Source organism: Chinchilla lanigera, unplaced genomic scaffold (genome assembly GCF_000276665.1).
Source record: "Chinchilla lanigera isolate Chin_1 unplaced genomic scaffold, ChiLan1.0 scaffold00021, whole genome shotgun sequence".
NCBI lineage: Eukaryota > Metazoa > Chordata > Mammalia > Rodentia > Chinchillidae > Chinchilla > Chinchilla lanigera.
In genome coordinates this window covers 25981496-26001820 of record NW_004955422.1, presented here as the reverse complement: position 1 = coordinate 26001820, position 20325 = coordinate 25981496, and the positions used below count along the sequence as shown (strand labels likewise).

The 20325-nt window shown below is 47.4% G+C and overlaps 1 protein-coding gene and 1 long non-coding RNA gene across 2 annotated transcripts; one reads left to right on the top strand and one right to left on the bottom strand.

The window, feature by feature from the left end:
* Positions 1 to 4698: 4698 nt before the first annotated feature.
* Positions 4699 to 9740, bottom strand: Gdf5 (growth differentiation factor 5). Its single transcript, XM_005384796.1, has 2 exons — positions 8271 to 9740; positions 4699 to 6128 (listed from the first exon to the last, which is right to left on the bottom strand). The coding sequence occupies exons 1-2, from the start codon at positions 8881 to 8883 to the stop codon at positions 5254 to 5256; spliced, it is 1488 nt and encodes a 495-aa protein (XP_005384853.1). The 5' UTR covers positions 8884 to 9740; the 3' UTR covers positions 4699 to 5253.
* On the top strand, positions 5282 to 6608 carry LOC106148504. Its single transcript, XR_001234029.1, has 2 exons — positions 5282 to 5368; positions 6117 to 6608. It is a non-coding gene; the product is annotated as an uncharacterized LOC106148504 (long non-coding RNA).
* Positions 9741 to 20325: the final 10585 nt, after the last annotated feature.

Here is a 20325-nt window from a genome sequence, read left to right as displayed (position 1 = left end):
CTATGCCAAAACAATCAGTGGACTAGTTTAGTAATCACACACCCTTAATCCCAGCATCGCATACTTAATCTCACCATCACATGCCTCTGAAAAGCCCCACCTATGGACACATGAGGCTTTTGGGGGAAAGCCCTAACAAGGCCCAGGGTTCAATCTCCAACACCACAAATACTAGTACTACTAATAATAGCAGTAGTTAAGGTTTATTGTGTGTTTATTAAAAACCAGACATTATTCAAAAGATTTGTATACACATTATGTATAACTCTCCCAACATGTACGTAACAACCCTACAACATAAGAACTATTATTATCCCTACTTGATATATGAGCAAACTTGAGAAAAGAAAGATATGGTGACTTTGCCCAAGGTCACATGGGTATGGATGGAATTTGATCTCAGGCAGTGTGACACCAGAGCTCTGACCTACGTTCAGTGTGCATGATTGCCAGTAACTCTTGTGTTTATCTAGTCAGCATCCCTCTACTGTACTGCCACTTTCTCTTCCCCTAAAACATGCTCAATCTCTTCTCTAAATTCCCAAGTAATTATCCAACCTCTTTTTGACAATAAGGACTTGATATTTTGCCTTTTCCACCTTCAGACTTTAAAAGTTCCCCTTTATATTCATTGGAAATGTGCATAAGGAAAAATATAGTATTAGTAGCTCATCTGTATAGTGAGGATCACAGCAGCTGTCTCCTTGGATGTTTACAGGAATGAATGAAAGGAGAATGTAGGCATAAGAATGAAAGAATAAAAGCATGGTCTCAATTGGTGATATGCCTCTTTGCATAGGTCTATCCCCTGTAACCATACAAATTGATCACGTCTCTTTCACGCCTGGTAGTCTTTCAGTTCCTAAAGGCTATGATCATGTTTCCTCTCAGCTGTTGCTGCTCTTTCTTCCTCTTCCTCCCTCTCTTCCTCCTCTTCTTCCTCTATTTTCTTCAGCTGTATCTCACAAGACCTTTCTAGACAGCTCACCATCATCCCATCACACTTCCTTCATCCTTCCCACTGTGTCATAGGTGAAGAAGTCAAAAAATCACTGAACAGAGCAGAATCGTTGTCTCCTTGGGTCTGTGCACCACATGTCTATTAATGAAGCTGACAATTTTTGTTTTGTTTCATTTTTCCTGCAGTGCTCAGGACCAAACCCACCACCTCACATGTGCTAGGCAAGCACTCTGCTACTGAACTACACTCCCAACCCTGAAGACCACGCTTGTGTTAGCATTTAGGTGGCCATAATATATTCAGTTAACTCCACTGAATTCACAGCCACCTCCAACACTGTTTCTTTCCAATTTGAAGTTGTGAGATCCCATCTTTTTTTTTTTGGTCTTTTTGAGACAGGGTCTCACTATGCAGTTCAGGCTGGCCTTGAGCTCACTTTGTAGCCCAGGCCGGGCTTGAACTCGCAACAATCCTCCTGCCTCAGCCTCCCGAGGGTTACAGGCATGTGCCGCCATACCCAGTGAGATCACATTTTTTCACATCCAGTTGGTTTCAGTAACTTAGATGGATAATTTGACTTTTTTTCATATTTTATTTCATCTGCTCTGATTCAACCTCTATTACCCTGACATCCTTAGGGATCTTAATTTTCTCTTTCATTTATGCCTGGGTCTTGAGGACAGAATCACCATGAGGTAAGAAAATTCCTATAAAGTGCTAAGCACAAATGGCTGGCACATGATAATTCTCAGAAAAACATGAACAACTGTGGTAGTCATTTTCCAAACACTCAGCACAGGACCTAGCCCATTGTAGATCCTCAATAAATAGTCACTGGTTAATGAATGAATGATTAGATCAAGGATAGGTAGAATGAATAAATACCCCCTCTCCAGAATCTCAGGCCCAGTAAATAGTATATTATTCCTCAAACAGGAAAACTGAGGCTCAGAGAGTTTAGATGATTTGCCAAAGGTTACTCAGCTAGACTGAGAACAGGTAGAGGAACCACTGGTAGAACTGAAGTCTGCCTGATTTCAAAGCATGTGTGACTAATCCTTCCCCACCATGCTTCCTAACATCTGCATTCACATCAGCAGACTTAGTAGAGGAATCGTATTAAAGTCTGAGAGGGGGCTGGGGATTTAGCTCAGCAGCAAAAGTGCCTGCCTGGCATGCGCAAGGTCGTGAGTTCGGTTCCCGGTACCGGAGAAAAAAATAAAATAAAATAAAGTCTGAGAGGTTTCTGAACACTTGTGTCACAAACCCAGAGAATTTGATTTGCCTGTTGTGACCCTGGGTCATGGAGATGTGGAAAGGAGCAAGAAATGGGGAGCAGAGCACTAGAAGCTCCCTCTCTCTTCCTCTCTGGGCCTTTCATGTTCCCTGTCCTAAATTCTGCTCCACTATTTCTCCCAAGGAGCTAACAGCATGGTATGTCCCTAAGGAGATACTATGGAGACCAAGGAGCCAAGACCCAGAGAGGTGACTCAACTGCTTGCCAAGACCAGGGTCAGGACAGTCAGGGGCCTAGAAGAGAAGACACAAAGAGTGAGGAGACCCGTGGTTGCCACTCTGCCTCTACCTCTCTGGGTATCAGCTTCCTATCTGTAAAAGTGGCAAGGAGATAGTTGTCATCCTGCCTGCTTCTTAGGTTGGGATGAGGAACAACAATGAAAACAGGTAATGTTCACTCAGAGCTGCCTTTGTGCCAGCTACTGTCCTGAGTGCCTTTCATAGCCCTCCAGTTATCCCTATGAAACAGGTATATTGTTTACCCCCACTTTTTGTTCTTTTTGTAAATAAGGAAACCAATGCTGAAGGCCTCTAACTCTTAAACCAATCTGAAGTTTGAAACTGCGGCCTCGTGAGCCCTTCAGAGCTGAGAGACCAGGGATAGGAATGCTGCAGCATGAAATAAGCCTGAACTCTCCAGAAGAACGTACTGCACAGGTATAGGGCTTCTTATAATTGGGGCTGGAGGTTGGTGCTGGGGAAGAGCCTTTCCCCAGGAGACGGTTGCACAGATCTCAGAGTTAGGATGCAAGGGCTCCCCCAACCTTCGGATTGAATCTCCAGAGGGGAAAGTGGAGGGAGAGGCACAGTTTAAATTGCTCGTGTATGGAAGAGAGTTCTGGGGCTGGTGGAGGTGAGAGAGCAAGCTCCTAGGCTGTCCCTCCAGACTGACTGCTGTCCATTCAAAGCCTAAGCCTTTAAGCAAGAAGGCTACTGACGTGAGCTCAGATGATGCTCTGCTGAGGTTAAGACAAAGAGAAGCTCCAGTTCTGTCCTGTGTTGCCAAGAAACCAGGGACACAAAATCCAGGAAATCAGAACTTGTGGCAACTGGTACCACCCGTGACCCCTTTGTTCTCTGTCTCTCTGCCCTTGGGTTTCCTGCACCCGATACTGTTCTCCTTGTACCCATAGCCATATCCTTGGCTTCCCACACCTCCCTGTGGCTCATTCTCCTCTCACGTACCCCAGGACTCTCTCTGCCATGGCAGCTCCTTTGTTTATCTCGAGTTCCCAGGGCCACCACCAGCCAAACACAACAAAGCCCAGCCAGGGAGAGCTCGGCTCCAGAATCAAATTGGCCCCTCTGGGACAGGTCTCCAAACCAAGGAGGCCGCTCAAAGGTAGGCTGTCCCATGAATTGGGCTTCAGGCCCTGACAACAACCTTTCAGGAGTGGAGGGAAAGGACACAAGATCTGCCCATAGCTGGGCAGGAGCCCCTACTATTGAAACAGCTCTGGCTGGGAGCCTTGAGAATCAAAGGCCCAGCTGCAGAAAGGTAGGGAAAATTTGTGAGGCCCCCAAGGAAAGGAGCCAGAGGCTTGGACTTCTGGTTTTGCCCATGTCTCTCCTCAGCCAGGTAGAGCCTGGCCCTGAGACCTTGGTCTTAAGCCTGAAGACGGAAGTCTCTAAATTTCCCCACCAGGAGGCTGTGTTCCTCTCCCAGAACTTGAAGTCCTATACCTCGCCCAAGATTCTAGTCAATAAAGGAAGTGAACATTTACCCTGGGCCAAGGCCCTAGCAGGAAAAACTGCCAGCAGGTGCCTGGCCCTTGTCTGTCTGAGGCCAGTGGGGAGTGTATTTATCTAATGTATAAGTGTGTACTTGTAGGATGTACATGTAAAAGGAAGGGGCTCCAGTTCTGACTCTGGAGCTGTGGGAGGTGATGGGTGAGCAGCGAAGGTGCAGAGCTGGAGGGCAGCCAGGTCACAGACGAGTTCCTGTGAGGAATGGAGGTCATGGCAAAATGCAGATGCTCCATAGAAAAGAGGAGACCCCTGGCAGCCCGTATTTTGCAGTGGAGAAGTAGAAGGCCCTTTAAATGGTACCTAGTTAATTCCATATGGAGGGCAGGGGGATTAGGACAGATGTTGGTGAATGAAGTGGGGATGATTTTAAGAGAAACAAAACCCCTAATATCCTTCTCACTTTGGGATCCATTTTGGAGACAAACTTGAGTAAGGAATATAAAAATCTAACTCTGTTGCCAGGCCCCAGCAGAGCAGAAAAAAAGTTTGGGACCTATGGGCTTTTGGAAGGAACAGGAAGGAGGTTAGAGGTGAGCACCAGCCCTGCCCAGCTGTACTCTGCCTCTTCCGCTTCAGTTCCCAGGAGTGGGGGTGGGGCTCCACCATATACGTGAGGCAACCCACCTTCCCTCTGTGGGTTAGGGATTCTTGGAGGGGTCGTGGGTCTCCTGGAATGAAGAAGTCTGCCACAGTTTTAGGAACGGTTTTGCTTTTTATGTCATTAATGTACATTTTAATCTAACAGTTTAATGGCCTCATACATCTCATCTCTGCCCAAGCCCTCTCCCTGTCTCTCCCACCCCAGCACAATCAGCATCTCATCTGCCTCAAGGGCAGAAAATCACCAGGCACAAAGGTGACTCAAAGAAGAAGTGGCCCTGGAGATGCTTAGAATAGCACCTGACCCCCAGGAGAGTCCAGAGGCCAAGGAGCCTCAGGTAAGGGGAGACGGCAGACTGAGTCTCATTGGAAAGCACTGTCTTCTGGGTCTCAGTCTCATTCAGAGTCTGTCCCTTGAGGTCGTCCCTGCCAGTCAGAGCAGCAGAAGAGCAGAAATCCTCAGGTAGACTTGTGGAATAAAGGAGACCTTTAGCCCAAGTTACACTCAGAGTGGGCAAGGCTGGCGGAACTCCCTTCGTGCAGGCTGTGTGGATACTTCTGGCAGCTTCCCAAGCCTGCTGGGATTCCAAGAGTGTGAAGAGGAACTCTCAGAATGTACCACCCCAGAAGACAGACAGCCAGCACTGCTACCTGCAGCCACAAGACTCCACGACCATGTCCTCGTACTGCTTGTACACCACGTTGTTGGCAGAGTCAATGAAGAGGATGCTGATGGGACTCAGCCGTGTGGGCACGCAGCAGGTGGGTGGCGTGGACTCAGGGTCCATAGAGTTCATCAGGGTCTGGATGACCGCGTGGTTTGTGGGCTCGAGGTGAGAGCGCAAGGGAAATTCACACAGCCCTTCACAGTGGAAGGCCTCATACTCAAGGGGTGCGATGATCCAGTCATCCCAGCCCATGTCCTTGAAGTTGACATGCAGCGCCTTCCGACTACAGCGGGCCTTGAGGTTCTTGCTGGGTCGCTTGCCCTGGCGAGTGGCCAGTGGGGCTCGACGTTTCCGCCGCTGGCTAAACAAATACTCATATACAGTCTTATCGTCCTGGCCAGAGCGGGCCTTAATCTCATTAAAGAATAGGTCCCGTTTCTTGGTGCGCCCAAAAACCAGGAACAGGGCCTTCTCGTGGACCTGCCGGGCAGCCCGGTCAAAGCCCAGGCCACGGAGGTCCACAGCCCGGCCGCGTTCCCAGGCCTCCAGCTCCAGGCACAGCTGGGCTGAATTCTTAAAGTTTCGGAAGAGCTTCCAGATGTCAAACACCTCCCAGCCAGAGCCATCCAGGCCTGGCACAGAGCGCACATCCAGCAAGGCTGCCGGCTGCCGGCCGCTGGGGCAGCTGGACAGCTTCAGCTGGGCAGCCCGCCCACCGCTGGGGGCTACTGGCTTGGCTGTGTCTGAGGGCTTCTTCCGCAAGATCCGCAGCTCAGCCCCCAGCAGCCCATCCTTCTCCAGGGCACTAATGTCAAACACGTACCTCTGCTTCCTGACCACAGGGCCTCGATCATCTAGAGAGAACAGTCAGAAGTCAATTTTTGCAACCTCACCAGCAGAGCCAGCCACCTCCAGGCCTCAGGGGAGGGCCCCAGCTCTCTCCCCCTCAAGAGAGCTTTCTTTGACCTCTTCCCTACTGTTACAGAGGCCAACACTCCAAGCCACTAAGTGCCTTTTTCAGAATGAGGAAGCTTCCTACGTAGCGGACCAAGTAGGGATGTTTATCTGTAGATGTGGCTGTGGATGACTTGAGTGACTCTGGGTGTTTGTGACAATGATCTATGTGTATTAGAGCCATCAGCCTTATAACTGCCCTCTATCCCTCTTGTCTCTCTCTCCATCTGTGATCTAACATGATAGCTCATTGTGAGAGAGATGGAATGTGTATTAAAGTCACCCTTTTACCAGAGGAGGGACATAAAGTTCAAAGAAGCTAGGTGAATTGCTCAAAGTCACCTAGCTAGGACAAAATAAAGTTGGAATTCTAGCCTCAAGTGTTTATAGCCCATCCTGAGCTGCTTCCACTGTACCTTAAAAGAGATAGTGTTTTTGTTTTAGATGAGGCACAGAGATGAGGAGTGATTTAAGTTAGTTCACACAGCAAGCTAATGGCAAAGCTGGTCTACAACCCAATTTCCCTGGCTTCCTAGTCTAATAATTTTATCATAAATATATATGTATGTATGTATATATATGTATATATACTCATATATATGTATATATACTCATATATATACATATATATTTATAGTAAATATATATATATTTATAGTAAATATATATATATTTACTATATATAGGTATATATACGCATATTTTTTTCCTGCTAGGTGTGTGAGTGTGTGACAGTCTTTATGTGTGTGTGTGATTGAGTTCATCTGTGAATATGCAAGTAAGATGCATATGAGTGACATGTTACATGTATGTATATTTGGTCTTGTGTGAATATTTGAAGAGTGCATGTATATGTGTGTATGATTCCATGAATATACAGAAGAAGGAGTGAGAAGAGGTGAGAGACAGTAGTATCTGTGAAGCAGAAATCCCTGTTTTCTAAATACCAATTTGCTATTGGGTAACACTCATATATTGCTCTAGAAGGTAACTAATTAGGCATTTAAACTCTCCATCTCCCCCTTCCCCAGCTCCCTTAGTGCTGGGGGGCACAAAGACTTATTTTATGAGCCCCCAAGGGGTCACAGCTTTCCCTGGCTGGGCAGGCAGCCAGACTACCTCCCCCACCTCAGCCAGACCTGCTGCCTCTGTGCCTCCCCCTCCATCCTGTGTCATTCCCTCTACAGACCAGCTCTAATGAGGAGCCTCTCCCACTCTGCCCCTCCCCCACCCTGCCAGCTAAAGTCCCAAGATCAGAACCAGAGCAAAGGAGCCTCAAGCAACCCAGGCTACCAGTGGCCTATCTCCCTTCACACTATGGAGAAATTGAGGTCCCACAGCAAATCCAGAGGAAAAGCAGCCCAAGGTGGGCAGAGGGAGAAGTGAGGAGAACAGGTATTCTCCCAGGTTAATGATGAAAATGATCTGTGTTTAAAATAGGACACAAAGTTTTCACGTTTGAAAGGCTCTCAAAAGCACCCAGACCAGCCCCTGTGTATGTATACTGATGGTGAAATCTGAGACTCCAAGGTGAGAAGGGGCTTTCGCACTGTTAGACTCTAAGTCTGCCTCCTTTCACCGCTCCAAGATGCCCCCTTTCCTATCTTCACCTATTATGCTTCCCTGCCCCCCTAATTTGGGGGCAAAGTTGCAGATCCATGGTAACCTAAAGATCCATTTCTCTCTTTACTGAGAAAACCCTGGAGCTTGGAAAGTTTGGCCAACCCACATAGGTACAGAGCATGGCCCAGTAATCAAGAGTTTTGAAACATAGTCTTCAATTTTGCCACCAACTGGCACGTCTTATCTCCTTTCTGGGCTTTAGTGCCCCCGTCTGCACCTTGCAAGAATTGGACTTGGTGAACCCTAGGTGTCCCCTAGGACTGGCATGCCAGCAGCCTGGACCTGTCTGTGTGAGATAAGTTCCAGTCCCCCACCCCTGGCCAGATGCACACACTGTCCCTGGCTTGTGTGTCAGCCTCAGAGCTCTGGAAGCCCCTCAGTGCATGCACATGTCCCTCCCTGCCACCCTACCCCCTCACCTTGCCCTTTGTCAATAAAGCTGGTGATGGTGTTGGCCAGGCCAGCCTCCAACTTCACGCTGCTGTTGCTTCCCTTTCTGTCAGCATCGGACAGCGTCCTGTACAGCGAGAGCATGTACTCGTGGGGTGTGATGGGGGGTGGGCGGAACGGCTCCTTGGACTCTTGAGGGGGCCCAGGCTCCCTGGACTTCTTCAGCAGAAAGGAGCTGGGGACAGATCCTGCTTTTGAGGGTGCCTTGCCCCCAGGAAGCTGTCCTTTTGGGGTTACAGTCCGTGATGCAGCCTGCCTGATCTGAGGAGGGGATCCTTGCTTGGGTTCAGGGCCACCAGATCTAGGGGGCAGCTTTTTGGGTTCATCTTTCTTGACCTGTGTCTGCCCGGCGCCTCCCTTTGCCCTGGCATTGGCGGCCCCCCCACCGTAGCTGTGACCACCTGGCCTAAAGATGTTCCGGGCCAGGGGGGGCCTCTCTTTGGCCTCCGCTTTGGCCAGTCCTGGCCTGGCCCCCGGGGGTCTCTGGCCCAAGTCAGGGGCACCCAACACAGTGCAGATGAATTGCAGATCCAGCCAAGCCAGGTGCCAAAGCAAGAAAGTGAGGAGTTTGGGGAGTCTCATCCTCTGGCCAGCCGCTGAATGACACCAGAGAGAACAGTGGCAGCAGCGAAGGTGCCTCTGGCTTGGCAGGAAAAACCATGAAAGGAATGGATCTTCAGAAGCAGTGGCAGCAGCAGGAAGGGCTTTCTCCTCAATCTGAGACTCTTGCAGTCCGCCGGGCGTGTGTCTGTATCCAGTCCCATAGTGGAAATGCTCCTGTATCCAGACGTGCACCGTCTCCAGTCAGCAGCTGAAAATAACTCGTTCTTGAAAGGAGAAAGCCGACCGCCCCCTTTCTCCCGCACAACTGACTGAGAGCTTGAAGGAGGCTTGTATAAGGCTGAGAGATTTTTCCAAGAAGGAAGAATGGCGTAATGCTGCCTGTGTGCTCCAGTTTTTTTTCCCCCTAGTTTTGAATCCTTTCCAGTGAAAATACTTCACACACACACACACACACACACACACACACACACACACACACGGCCTGCAGGTGCTCAGAAAAATCTTTTACAAACCTGAACTCAGGAATTGGAAACGGAATTCCAACCCAAACCAATTTAATTACTCTCTGATGTCATGCTGTCTAAATTCATTTAAGTGCGATATATTTATGTGAAAAAAATCACCGCTGCCCTTTGGAGGCCACAGCTCACGGGGGCTCTTGGCACTGAGCCCCGCAGCGGGACTTGAGGCTTAGGGGGCCTCCCAATCCCTGGAGCAGACTCAGGGGTCTTCACCTCCACCTTGCTGCGTGGCCCACCCCACCATCCTGCAGAGCCACGCTGAGGAGTGAGCTCAGAGATCTGAAGCTGCAGAAGCACAGGGAGTGTGGGTTTTCAGCGAAGTCTTTGGAGTGTTTTTAAAGCAGTTTCAGTCCCTGCATCTAGTCTGGGACCTGATTGGTGTGTGTGTGTGTGTGTGTGTGTGTGTGTGTGTGTGTGTGTGTTGGGGAGGCAGCACAGATGGCAGCGTTTACCCACAGTTTCTTTTATTTTAATAAACTTGTGGTGACCCAGAGACAGAAAGAATATCAGTGCCCACTACACCCCTCCCCCTCCCAAATGCCATTGGCTGAGCTCAGATGATTCCTTCAGGCTTGGGGGCACTGCTACCCTGGAGTGCACTGCCACTAACCCATCAAAGACGTCCTCAGTTTTCTCAGACTGGCCGAATCCAGGGGCAGCAGTCCCAGCCTGGGGCAGCAGCGGCCCCTGCAGGAGGCTGGAAAAGCGATTTCCAACAGAATGCTTTGGTAGTTCAGAAGTCTGAACTCCAGCTGGACTCAAAGATTTCAAGTGCTTTGTTGAAGCACTGAAGCCCTTTTCCCTTTGGGGCCCTTCACCCTATTCTCCCCTGGGCAACTTACCACAAAGTTTTGAGGGGAAGCTTCTCCCTTCACTTGGAAGATTAGCCTCCTGTCACTCCCATGACTGGAGAAAGTTCTCCTCATCCTGAGACTTTCAGTTGGAAAGCTACCACCTCCAGGAAGCTCCCCGATTCTCTGCTGGAGACAATGACTTCCTTTGACACACTGGCCTACAACACTTGCACATTTTAAGAAGAGCAGTAGTGGGAAAAGCAGAAAAGCAGTCATCAGATAAGGTTCTTTTGAATCTTTTTCTTTTTCTTTTTCCAGTGCTGGATATGAACCCAGGGCCTCACACATACTAGGCAAACTCACTACCACTGAGCTACATTCCCAGCCCTCCTTCTTAATCTGAGATCCTCTGAGACAACCTAACAAATCCTGTTCATATGCTAAGGTTGGTTTCTTGACATAGCCAGGCACAGAGTGGAAGATGCCAGTGAGTGTCTGACAAATGGAGAGTACGGAATTCACCACTGGGGGTGGGGACATGGTCCAGCGGAAGAGCATTTGCTCAGCGTGTGCAAAGCCCTGGGTTTGAGCTCTAGCACCACAACAAACAAACCAAAGGAAAAAACCCTCAGTGCTGGGGATCCAAGCAGGGTTGCCATTCATTCCTTTGTGACAAACTCAGGGCCACTGAACTTAAAGCCCAGCAACATGACTCGGCCACTCCAAGTTTTGTATGGTGCTCCAGGTCAGAAAAGACAGGGGAGCTCTGCTTCTGCATGTCAGATAACCAATGTGCTTGGGCATGATCATGCATCCCTATAATTCCAGCTACTTGGGAGGCTGAGGCAGGAGGATGACAAAGTCAAAGCTAGCCTGAGCAACTTGCGACCCTGACTTTAAATAAATAAAATAAAGTGAAACAGGCTAGGAATGTAGTTCAGTGCTTTCTAGATTCAATCCCCAGTACCAAAACCAAAACCATCAGGCTCAAGTGACCTATGCACCACCAGGTTCTCTTTGGAGGGTACTTGAAGGAAGGGCTAAATCTATTACTAACTCCCAGGTCACCACACTTGGCTTCCCTTTTGACCCCCAATCCTCTCTGCATTCCCCCCTCCTCTCTATCCCATCTCTGTCACTGTCCCTCTCCCTGTCCCTTCCCGCTGGACTTCCTATCAGTCCCTGTAAATGGCTTCTAGGCCTCCAGAATCTCTTTCTTCCAACCCTCCCTCTACTTGAAACTTGACCCCAAGTGCCGGCTCATGTGCCATCTCCTCCATTCCCTTATCCCCCAGAAAAAGCACCTTCCAAACCGTCATCACACATTCTTTGCTCTTTTCCATTCTGGAAGCTCAAGGTTGCTCCATTTGCCGCCCCCTCCCGCATCTCCAACACAGTTTCTCCCACCCTGGGTACTTTTTTCATATTTTTATAGTAACTAATTCCTTACACTTGTCATAATCTATGTACATATATATGTTTCCCCATTAGGCTGTAACTAGACTCTACCATATTTAACTTTCAATTATTCGCAGCACTTGGCACAGGCACAGGGCCTGACACATAGCAGATTCTCAGCATGTGTTGTATGAATGAATGAATCTTTAACTGGCCTTTGTATACAAAAGCTAAAGGCCAACCTTCTGACACATCACGCTTTCTCTGCCGTACTTAGAGTTCCTCAAAGGGAGAGATTCTGTCTTGCCACAAACTAGGCATTGTATAAGCTCCATCTAGTGAAATTACTGGTGCTCCCTGGTGGTCTAGTGGTTAGGATTCGGTGCTCTCTCTCTCTAGTGAATGTACTTTCTCTTTTTTGGTACCAGGAATCAAACTCAGGCCTTGCTCTTGCCAGGCAGGCGCTGTGCTGCTGAGCTATACTGCTGGCCTGCTATCTAGTGAATATATGAGGGGTTGACTGAGTCAAGTAACCAAGACATCCCTCTGTGTGGTTTGATAAAGATCAACGGCTTTAGAGACAGCCCTGGTTTTGAATCTCGGTTTTGCTGTTTACACATTGTGTGACCTTAGGAACCCTCCCAACTTCTCTAAAACTCGGGCCATGGAGCACCACACTACTTACCTCAAACAGTTTTTTGTGGCGAATCAATGAAATTAATAATAGCCAGGCGTGATGGTGCACACCTGTAATCCCAACACTTGAGAGGCTGAGGCAGAAGGATCGTTGCAAGTTCGAGACAAGTCTGGGCTACAAAGTGAGCTCAAGGCCGGCCTGAACTGCATAGCGACATCCTGTTTCAAAAAGACAGAAAAATAATAATAATAATAATAAAACATCATTAGCTCAGAACCTGACAAATACTAATAATAGCTACTATTTTTGAGCACTTTTTCTAAGACAACCAGTGGCCTTTGTCTTCCATTGCTGTGTGTGTGTGTGTGTTTGTGTGCATGTGTTACTGGGAACTGGACAGAGGTCCTCATAAAAGCTAAGGAAGTGCTCTATCACTGAGCTATATCTGCAGGTCTTTTAAATTTTATTTTGAGACAAGGTCCTGCTAAGTTTGGCAAGCTGGCCTTGAATTTGCAATCTTCCTGCCTCGGACTCCTGACTGGCTGAGATTATTTCCATTGCCTCCTTTTTTTTTTTTTTTTTTTTTTTTTTTTGAGACAGGGTCTCACTATGTAGTTCAGACTGGCCTTGAGCTCACTATGTAGCCCAGGCTGGTCCCAAACTTGTGGCAATCTCCTCCTGTCTCAGCCTCCCAAGTGCTGGGATTACAGGCATGTGCTACCACACTCAGTTCCACTGCCTTTTAAAAAATTACTTTACTAGCCACACATGGTGGTACATATTTATAATCCCAGCACTCAGAAGGTGAGGCAGGAGGATTACTGCAAATTTGAGGCCAGCCTGGACTACATAGTTCAAAACCAGCCTGGACTACATAGTGAGACCCTGTCTCAAAACAACAACAAAAACAGCAACTCTCACAAAGTACTTATTTATTATTTGCTGTCACTGGCCATATTCTTATCTATTCCTCTTCACAACAACCCCGTGATGAAGGTATTCTTGGTATCCTCATTTTACACATAAAGAAGTTGAAGTTCAGAGAGGTTTAATTACTTGTGGAAGGCTAATTTTTACTTCAACACATTTTATACCAAGAATCCTACTCTAGCTTCTAGAAACGTAAGAAGTGACAGATTGGCAGGGGATGTTAGGGTTCTCTGGTCTTTCAGCCAAGGTCTCATCCCATGGGCTGGGACTTCGGGGGACACAGAGGATTCTCAGGCAGGCAGGACTGTCTGAGGACCAGGGAACTCCCAGGAAGGGGTTAGGGGCAGGGAAAGGGACTCTGAGTTTAGGTATCAGACCCCCTCCAGGGAGGAGCCCAACGTTCCTGCCTGGCTCTCACTATAAAGGTGACTAATCACTTTGGTCCCCTCTGGTAATTGCAACCAGATGCTGGCGCTGGCAGAGCTTCAGTCCCGACATGTTTAATTACTGGGACACAGTCCCCGGGTCCCCTGGGTCCCTCTCCCTCCCTCCTCCTGTCAGCAATATTAATGTCAAACTGAAGGCAGAGGATGGGCGCCTTGGGGAGCTGCCGCTGGCATGGAAATAATCTTTACAGTCCCGTCCATCATAGTGAACCTTCAGCTTTCATAAAGATTTCCCATTCATTATCTCATCGGCACCCCACAAAACATCCTTATAAAGTCAGCAAGCCAGAGCATTACTAGATGAGAAAACAGTGAACTAACGAAGAATAATAATGCCTTGCTTTTGCAAGCACTTAGCAATTTTCAAAGCGCTCTCACATTCATTATGCTGTCCGAATCTTCTGAGACCTCTCCATGAGTCAACGCAGCACAGCACAGAAGCTAAGAGCACAGACTCCGGGATGAGACAATATGGTTTTTGTCCCAGTGCTGCCACTTACCAGTTGAGTGACTTGGATATTCATTCATTTATTTACTTAATCATTCAGCAAATGAGCACTGGCTAAATAGCAATGGGCAAGACATCAAAATCCCTGGCACATTCTGGTGGCAGAGAGAGATAAATGCATAATTTCAAAGAATTCTAAGTGCTGCGTAGAAAAAAATTAAGCAAGGTGGAAGAGGTGTTTATTTTAGGAAGGCCCCACTGGGGGATGATGTTTGAGGAGAGACCAGGATGTGGTGCGGACAGAAGCCACAGGAAGGTCTGCAGAATGATTGTTCCGGGGGAGGTGATAGCAAACAAAAAGGCCCTGAGGAGTGTGCAGGGTGTACCTGAGCAACCAGAAGTTGGAGTGGCCAAAGCAGAGGGAGCCAAGAGGCAAAAGGTGGGAGATGAGTTCAGGTCACGCTGAAAGTGCATCATGTGTGGCCTTACGAGACATGAAAGTGAAGTGGATTTTATTTTTAGTGCAGTGGGAAATACAGTGGAGGATTTTAAGTACAACAGTACAAAGAGTGATCAAAATGTACGGTGAATGTTTAAATTTAAAAAATTTTACCACAGTAAAACACATATTGTCATTCTGTCCCCTCAGATGATTCCCCCGTGCTTTGAACACACTTGTCCCATCACTCTTGTCACTTTTTTTTGAGACAGGGTCTCACTATGCAGTTCAGGCTGGCCTTGAGCTCACTTTATAGCCCAGGCTGGCCTTGAACTCACAAGGATCCTCCTGCCTCAGCCTCCCTAGTGCTGGGATTACAGTCATGCACCACCACGCCTAGCTGTTTGTTTTCTTTTCTGAGACAGGGTCTCACTACATAGTCCAAGCTGGCCTCAAACTTGCTATGATCTTCCTGCCTCAGCTTCCTGAAGGCTGAGATTACATGCTTGTGCCACTATGCCTAGCCTGTTCTTATCACTTTCTGAAGCAGTTGTGGAATTCCTCTTTCGTGAGTGTCTTTATAAGGTATGATTTTTAAAAACATAGTGAGTACTGCCACTGAGTGCCAACCAACAGAAAGTCAGATTTATAAAAACACTATGGTGTGAAACATACACACCTATAATCCCAGTACTTGGCAGGCTGAGGCAGGAAGATTGCTATGAGTTTGAGGTCATCCTGGGCTATATATGAGTTCAAGGCCAGCCTGAACTGCATAGTGAAACCCTGTCTCCAAAGAACAAAAAGAAACAAAAGCTAAAAACAACTGCAATAAACAAACAAATAAACAAACAAAAAACCTCCAAAATATTATAGTGTGTTCCCACCCACCTTCTGGATATCGAACCACGCAACTTCTGGCTCTTCCCCAAAGTCAAAATGATCATGAAAAGGAATAAGTTCAGGACTTTGAGGCAGCCATGACAGCACAGCTAAAGAGAACTTCTGAATCTACTTCAGAAAGAGGCAAGAAGGATGAGATTAGTGTGCTGAGAGAAGCGGGGGGGATATTTTGAGGGGAAGTTAATGACAAAATGTTCTTTACTGTAATAAATTTTAAAGATTTAAACATTTCCCATGTTTTCCAATTTACAACTCATAACATAATGACTAAGAGCTGAACTACCTACCTTCAAATTCTGGCTCCCCAGTTCACTAACGGAGTAATCTCAACTAAATCATTGAATCTCTTTTGCCTCAGCTCAATAATAACATACCTAAAAACAACCTACTTCCTAGGGTGGTTGTAAATAAAGTTCTTAGAAAGGTGGCGCATGCAGGATGTGGCGGTGCGCATCTGCAGTCTCAGCAGCAGGTAGGGAGGGAAACAGAAGCAGGAGGGTCTCCAGTGCAAGGTCAGCCTGGGCCACACAGCAAAGACCCAGTCCCACCAAACAAACAACAGTGCCTCATGCACAATAAGTACCACATAAATGCCAGCTATTATTTACACTTTAAAAAATAACTTCTCTGAGTCTTATTTTTGTATTTTTGTGGTACTGGGGATGAAATCCAGGGCCTCCATCACGAGCTACAGCTGCATTCCCAGCTTTTTTAAAATTTTAAAATTTTGAGACAAGATCTCCCTAAGTTACTAAATTGCCCAGACTGGACTCAGACTTGCTATCCTCTTTCCTCAGCCTCCCAGAGTGCTGGAGGTGTGTATCACTCTGCCTGGCATGAAACTGTTCCTTTACACAAAAATTAGATTACAAATACATGTTTCACTAAACAGTTATAAGAACTGAATGTATTTTCATATGCAAAGCACCTATTTTTCCATGACTAGTATATAGTAGGTGCTCCAAAAATCATAGCTGTTTTTTTTAATTGCAATGTTAATATTGCCCCCATTTCATAAGTGGGAAAATTGAGTCTCAGACAAATTAAGCAACTGGCACGAGGTCGCGTACAGAGCTAGGACTGAAGCCAAGCACCTGCCTGAATCCATTGCTCTTCCCACAGCAAAGGAGGAGTGAACAGCCTATAGGCAGCAGCTGGCTGGAAGTTAGGCCCAGCCTAACCTTCCCTCTGTGCTGCTTTTAATCTGTGGTGCCTGGGCTGTTCTCACCCAGGGAAGCCCAGAGGGCGCTGGCAAGAGCACAGCCACCTCTGGTCATGCTCACTCCAACCACCTGGTTCGGGTCTTAAATCTCCGCAGGAGCAGCGATTGTTCAGAGCAAGCTCCCAGTGGCTCCCCCTGCTGAACTCCTTGGGAACCGCACCTTGTCACAGTGGGCCTCTTACAGATAAATCCCTCCCGCCAGGCTGCAAGAATGCTACAGTTCTACAATCGAATCGGAAGCTGGAAACTGTGTGTGCGCTTTTGCCTGTTGCAGGTGGGGGTGCGTGAGACAAAAAGCACATAGTTTTCACTTACATTCTTTTTATTATTATAGTTATTAGTGTATGTTAATTGTACAAAACAATGGGTTTCATATTTTCATAGATGCATATAATGTACTTTGATCTTACCCACCCTCCCTATTCTCTCTCACCAAAATCTATAGAATTAAAAAAGAAAATCACGCTCTTCTTACCCACTCCAGTCTTCCCAGTGGTAATCTGCTAGGGACCTGGAAATATTGTCATTCTTGAGCTCAGAAACCTCTCCTCCTCTCTTTCTCCATCAATTCCACCTTCTATTTTGCATATAAGAAGCCTAGCAGATACGGAGTTTTACCCCTATTTTTTAGCTGAGGAATGAGAGGCCCAGAGAGGGGAAGCAGTTTGCTAAAGGACACAAGGTTAAACCCAGAGTTCAAACCCAGGTGAGTGTGCCTGGCCAAGTCCAGGGTTCTTTCTGCCATCTTCCTTTTCCTGATTCCTGTCCAGAACCTTAGTGCTTAATTGCTTGTCACATGATGCAGCAGCTAAATTCTCAGATTTGGTTGGGTTTTTTTTGTTTTGGGGGGTTTTTTTTGGTATTGGAAATCGAACTCAGGACCATGCACTTAATAGGCAGGAGCTTACGCCACTGAGCTATATCCCCAGCCCTCAGGTTTGAATAATATTAAGGATCCATTTTTAAGGAGGAAAGGGCCTGGTCTTGTGAGAGCTGTAACCAACCATCATTTATTGGCCAAGTGCTGAACAGCGGTGAAAAGAGCTTATCTCTCTCAAAAAGTGTGAAGCTAGTGGTCAATTAGAGCCTTCCTGGCTGGGAAGGGACTGGGACTGGGAAGAAATCTGCCCTCTGAGGCAGGGTCAGGAGCAAGGACAGAGCACCCAACTCACAGAGGGTGTTGTCTTATTGTCTAACTGTCCAGTCAAGCAACTGGTGATGTTATGGAACCTGGTACCAAACCAAGTGGAAAATGCTCTGCACCAGGAGATTGAAAGGCAACCAACTTTATTATACCGGCAGGCTGATGGAGGATCGCTCCCAGAGCATCAGCTCAGAGCTGGCTTTGGGCTTAGTTTATATAGGCTTTGCAAACAGGAAATTTAAAAGTGTGGTGAATTTTTATTGGGTAGCATCAGTTATTCTTCATTGCTGAGCAAAAAGTCCTTGAAACCGGTTAGCAAACGGTATGTTCGGGGCCTGGAAAGTACAGGCTGTGCCGCAGGGTGCAGTCACACTGAGCTGGGTCAGTATATCTCCGGTGCAGTCAGTCAAGGCTGAGTGAGTCTAACAGACAAGCTATGTGGTGGGCTCCATGATCTCATTTTGTCCTAATGTGGTGTCAGACTAAGAGCTGACTTTTAATTGTTTTAAAATTTCCATCAAAGTGAGGTCAGCAAGAAGAGGTCCCAAGCCAGGCATGGTGGCGCACACCTGTAATTCCAGCACTTGGGGGGCTGAGGCAGGAGGATCGTTGCGAGTTCGAGACCAGCGTGGGCTACAAAGTGAGCTCAAGGCCAGCCTGAACTGCATAGTGAGACCCTGTCTCAAAAAGACCAAAAAAAAAAAAAAAAAAAAAAAAAAAGAGGAAAAAGTCCCAGAGGGAATTTCTGGCACTTCCCAGATGTCCCATGCCGCTGGATGCCACTAAGCCTTTGCACACACTCTACTTGGATGCCCTCCTGCTCTGTCTGCTCAGCACTTTTACCCTTCACAGTCAAGGGGTAACGTCTGTCCCCAAGAAGCCAGCTGCTCTCTCCTTACAGCACATGCTGTAATGTGTGTGAAGTGTTTGTTTCCTCACCTGCCTCCCATGTGAATTTCTGAACTAAGGCTGAAGATAGGGTCGATGTATTAGTGTTCTTTGGGTTCTTCCCAATGTCTGCGTCAGGATTTGGCATGTGATTTGTAATAGCCAAATCTTGAAACAGCCCAAATGCCCATCAGCTGGTGAATGGATAAAGAAGATAGGGTTTTGTTATACAGTGGAGTACTACTCAGCCGTAAAAAGATATGCTAAAGACATTTCTAGGAAAGTGGACACACCTTGAGACCATACTCTGAAGTGAAATAAATGGGACACACATGTGTAAATACCACATTGTCTCTCTGGTGTGAGAAACTGAAAGTGTAAATAAGGACCAAAATGTATAATAGGTATAGTGAAATAGGAAGAAAATGTTCAAATGGGAAGGGGAACAAGAGAGAGGAGAGAGGGAAAGGAAAGAAAGGAAAAGTTTTAAAAATAGGAAAACATGGAAACAAAGCTTTTGTAAATGGGGAGGGGAGAAAGGGTTGAAGGGAGGGCAGGGGAAGAGGAACAAAACCCAAGTTATACCATGTACAGGTGCAGATTCCCTATGATGAATAGGACCATCAGGCATATCTAAAATGTACTGATAAGCTCTGATTGAACACAAAGCGGATTCGGCCCAAGGTTGCTGCTCCGTCGGTGTGTGTTTAGTGGGGAATGGGTGGACTCAGATGGACAGCAGCGAGGGGATGACAATCTACTAAAAGAAATGTATCTTTGTGGTAACCCCAGCTCCACTTTAGGTTGATAGGGTAAAGGTTGGGTTTTTGATTCCATTGTCTCCTGCTGCCATCCCCGGCACATTGTCACTCAAGGTGCTGACACGGTGAGGGAGATGGGAAAAGGGTGCAGGAAGTCTACTGCAGGTGGCCCTGTGCTTTCCGGCTCCCACAGATGTCTAACGCCACCTCTGTCCATCGTCAGAAAACTCAGGGTGCTTGTAGCAGCGCCTCAGAGGTTCCCTGCTGGGCTCCTCCCTTGTAGTTCCCTGAGCAAAAGACATCTCTACTACCAGTGACCACTGGTCTAGCTTCTCATTCCTGGCGTCCCATGAGCCCTGCAGGAGCCCTGCTGAGCCGGATCTATGAAGAGTCTCCGTAGCCTGTGCAGTCTACGCATGTAGCACACATCTTCCCTCCAGAAAACCCTCCCCGCCAAATTCTGGGACAGTAGGCCGATCGCAACAGAGCAGTACTGTACTCCCCTGGGTCTGCCACCAAAGCAGTTAGCAGGTGTGCATGGGCTGTTCGTAGGTTTCCCAGGCAGGCAGCAGCTCCCAATCACTACGTTCCCCAACTGCAACTGTGAGAGATTCAACACCTCAAACCTTCACGGAGGCCCCTCCCTCTCCCAGTGACTTGGCTGGAGTAGTGCAAGGTAGTTGCCCATCAGTCTTCCACAAGGTAGGATGGGGACTCGGCCAGAAATATTGCCGTACAAGTTCTCTATCCTTCACACTCTTGACCCCTCTACATTTTTTTTTTAGACAGGGACTTGCTATGTAGTTCAGGCTGGCCTCAAACACACAGCAATCTTCCTGCCTCGGCCTCTTGAATGCTGGGACTACAGGCATGCGCCACCATGTCTGGCATCTTCTATGTTCTTACAATGGAGAAAGGCTTTAAAAACT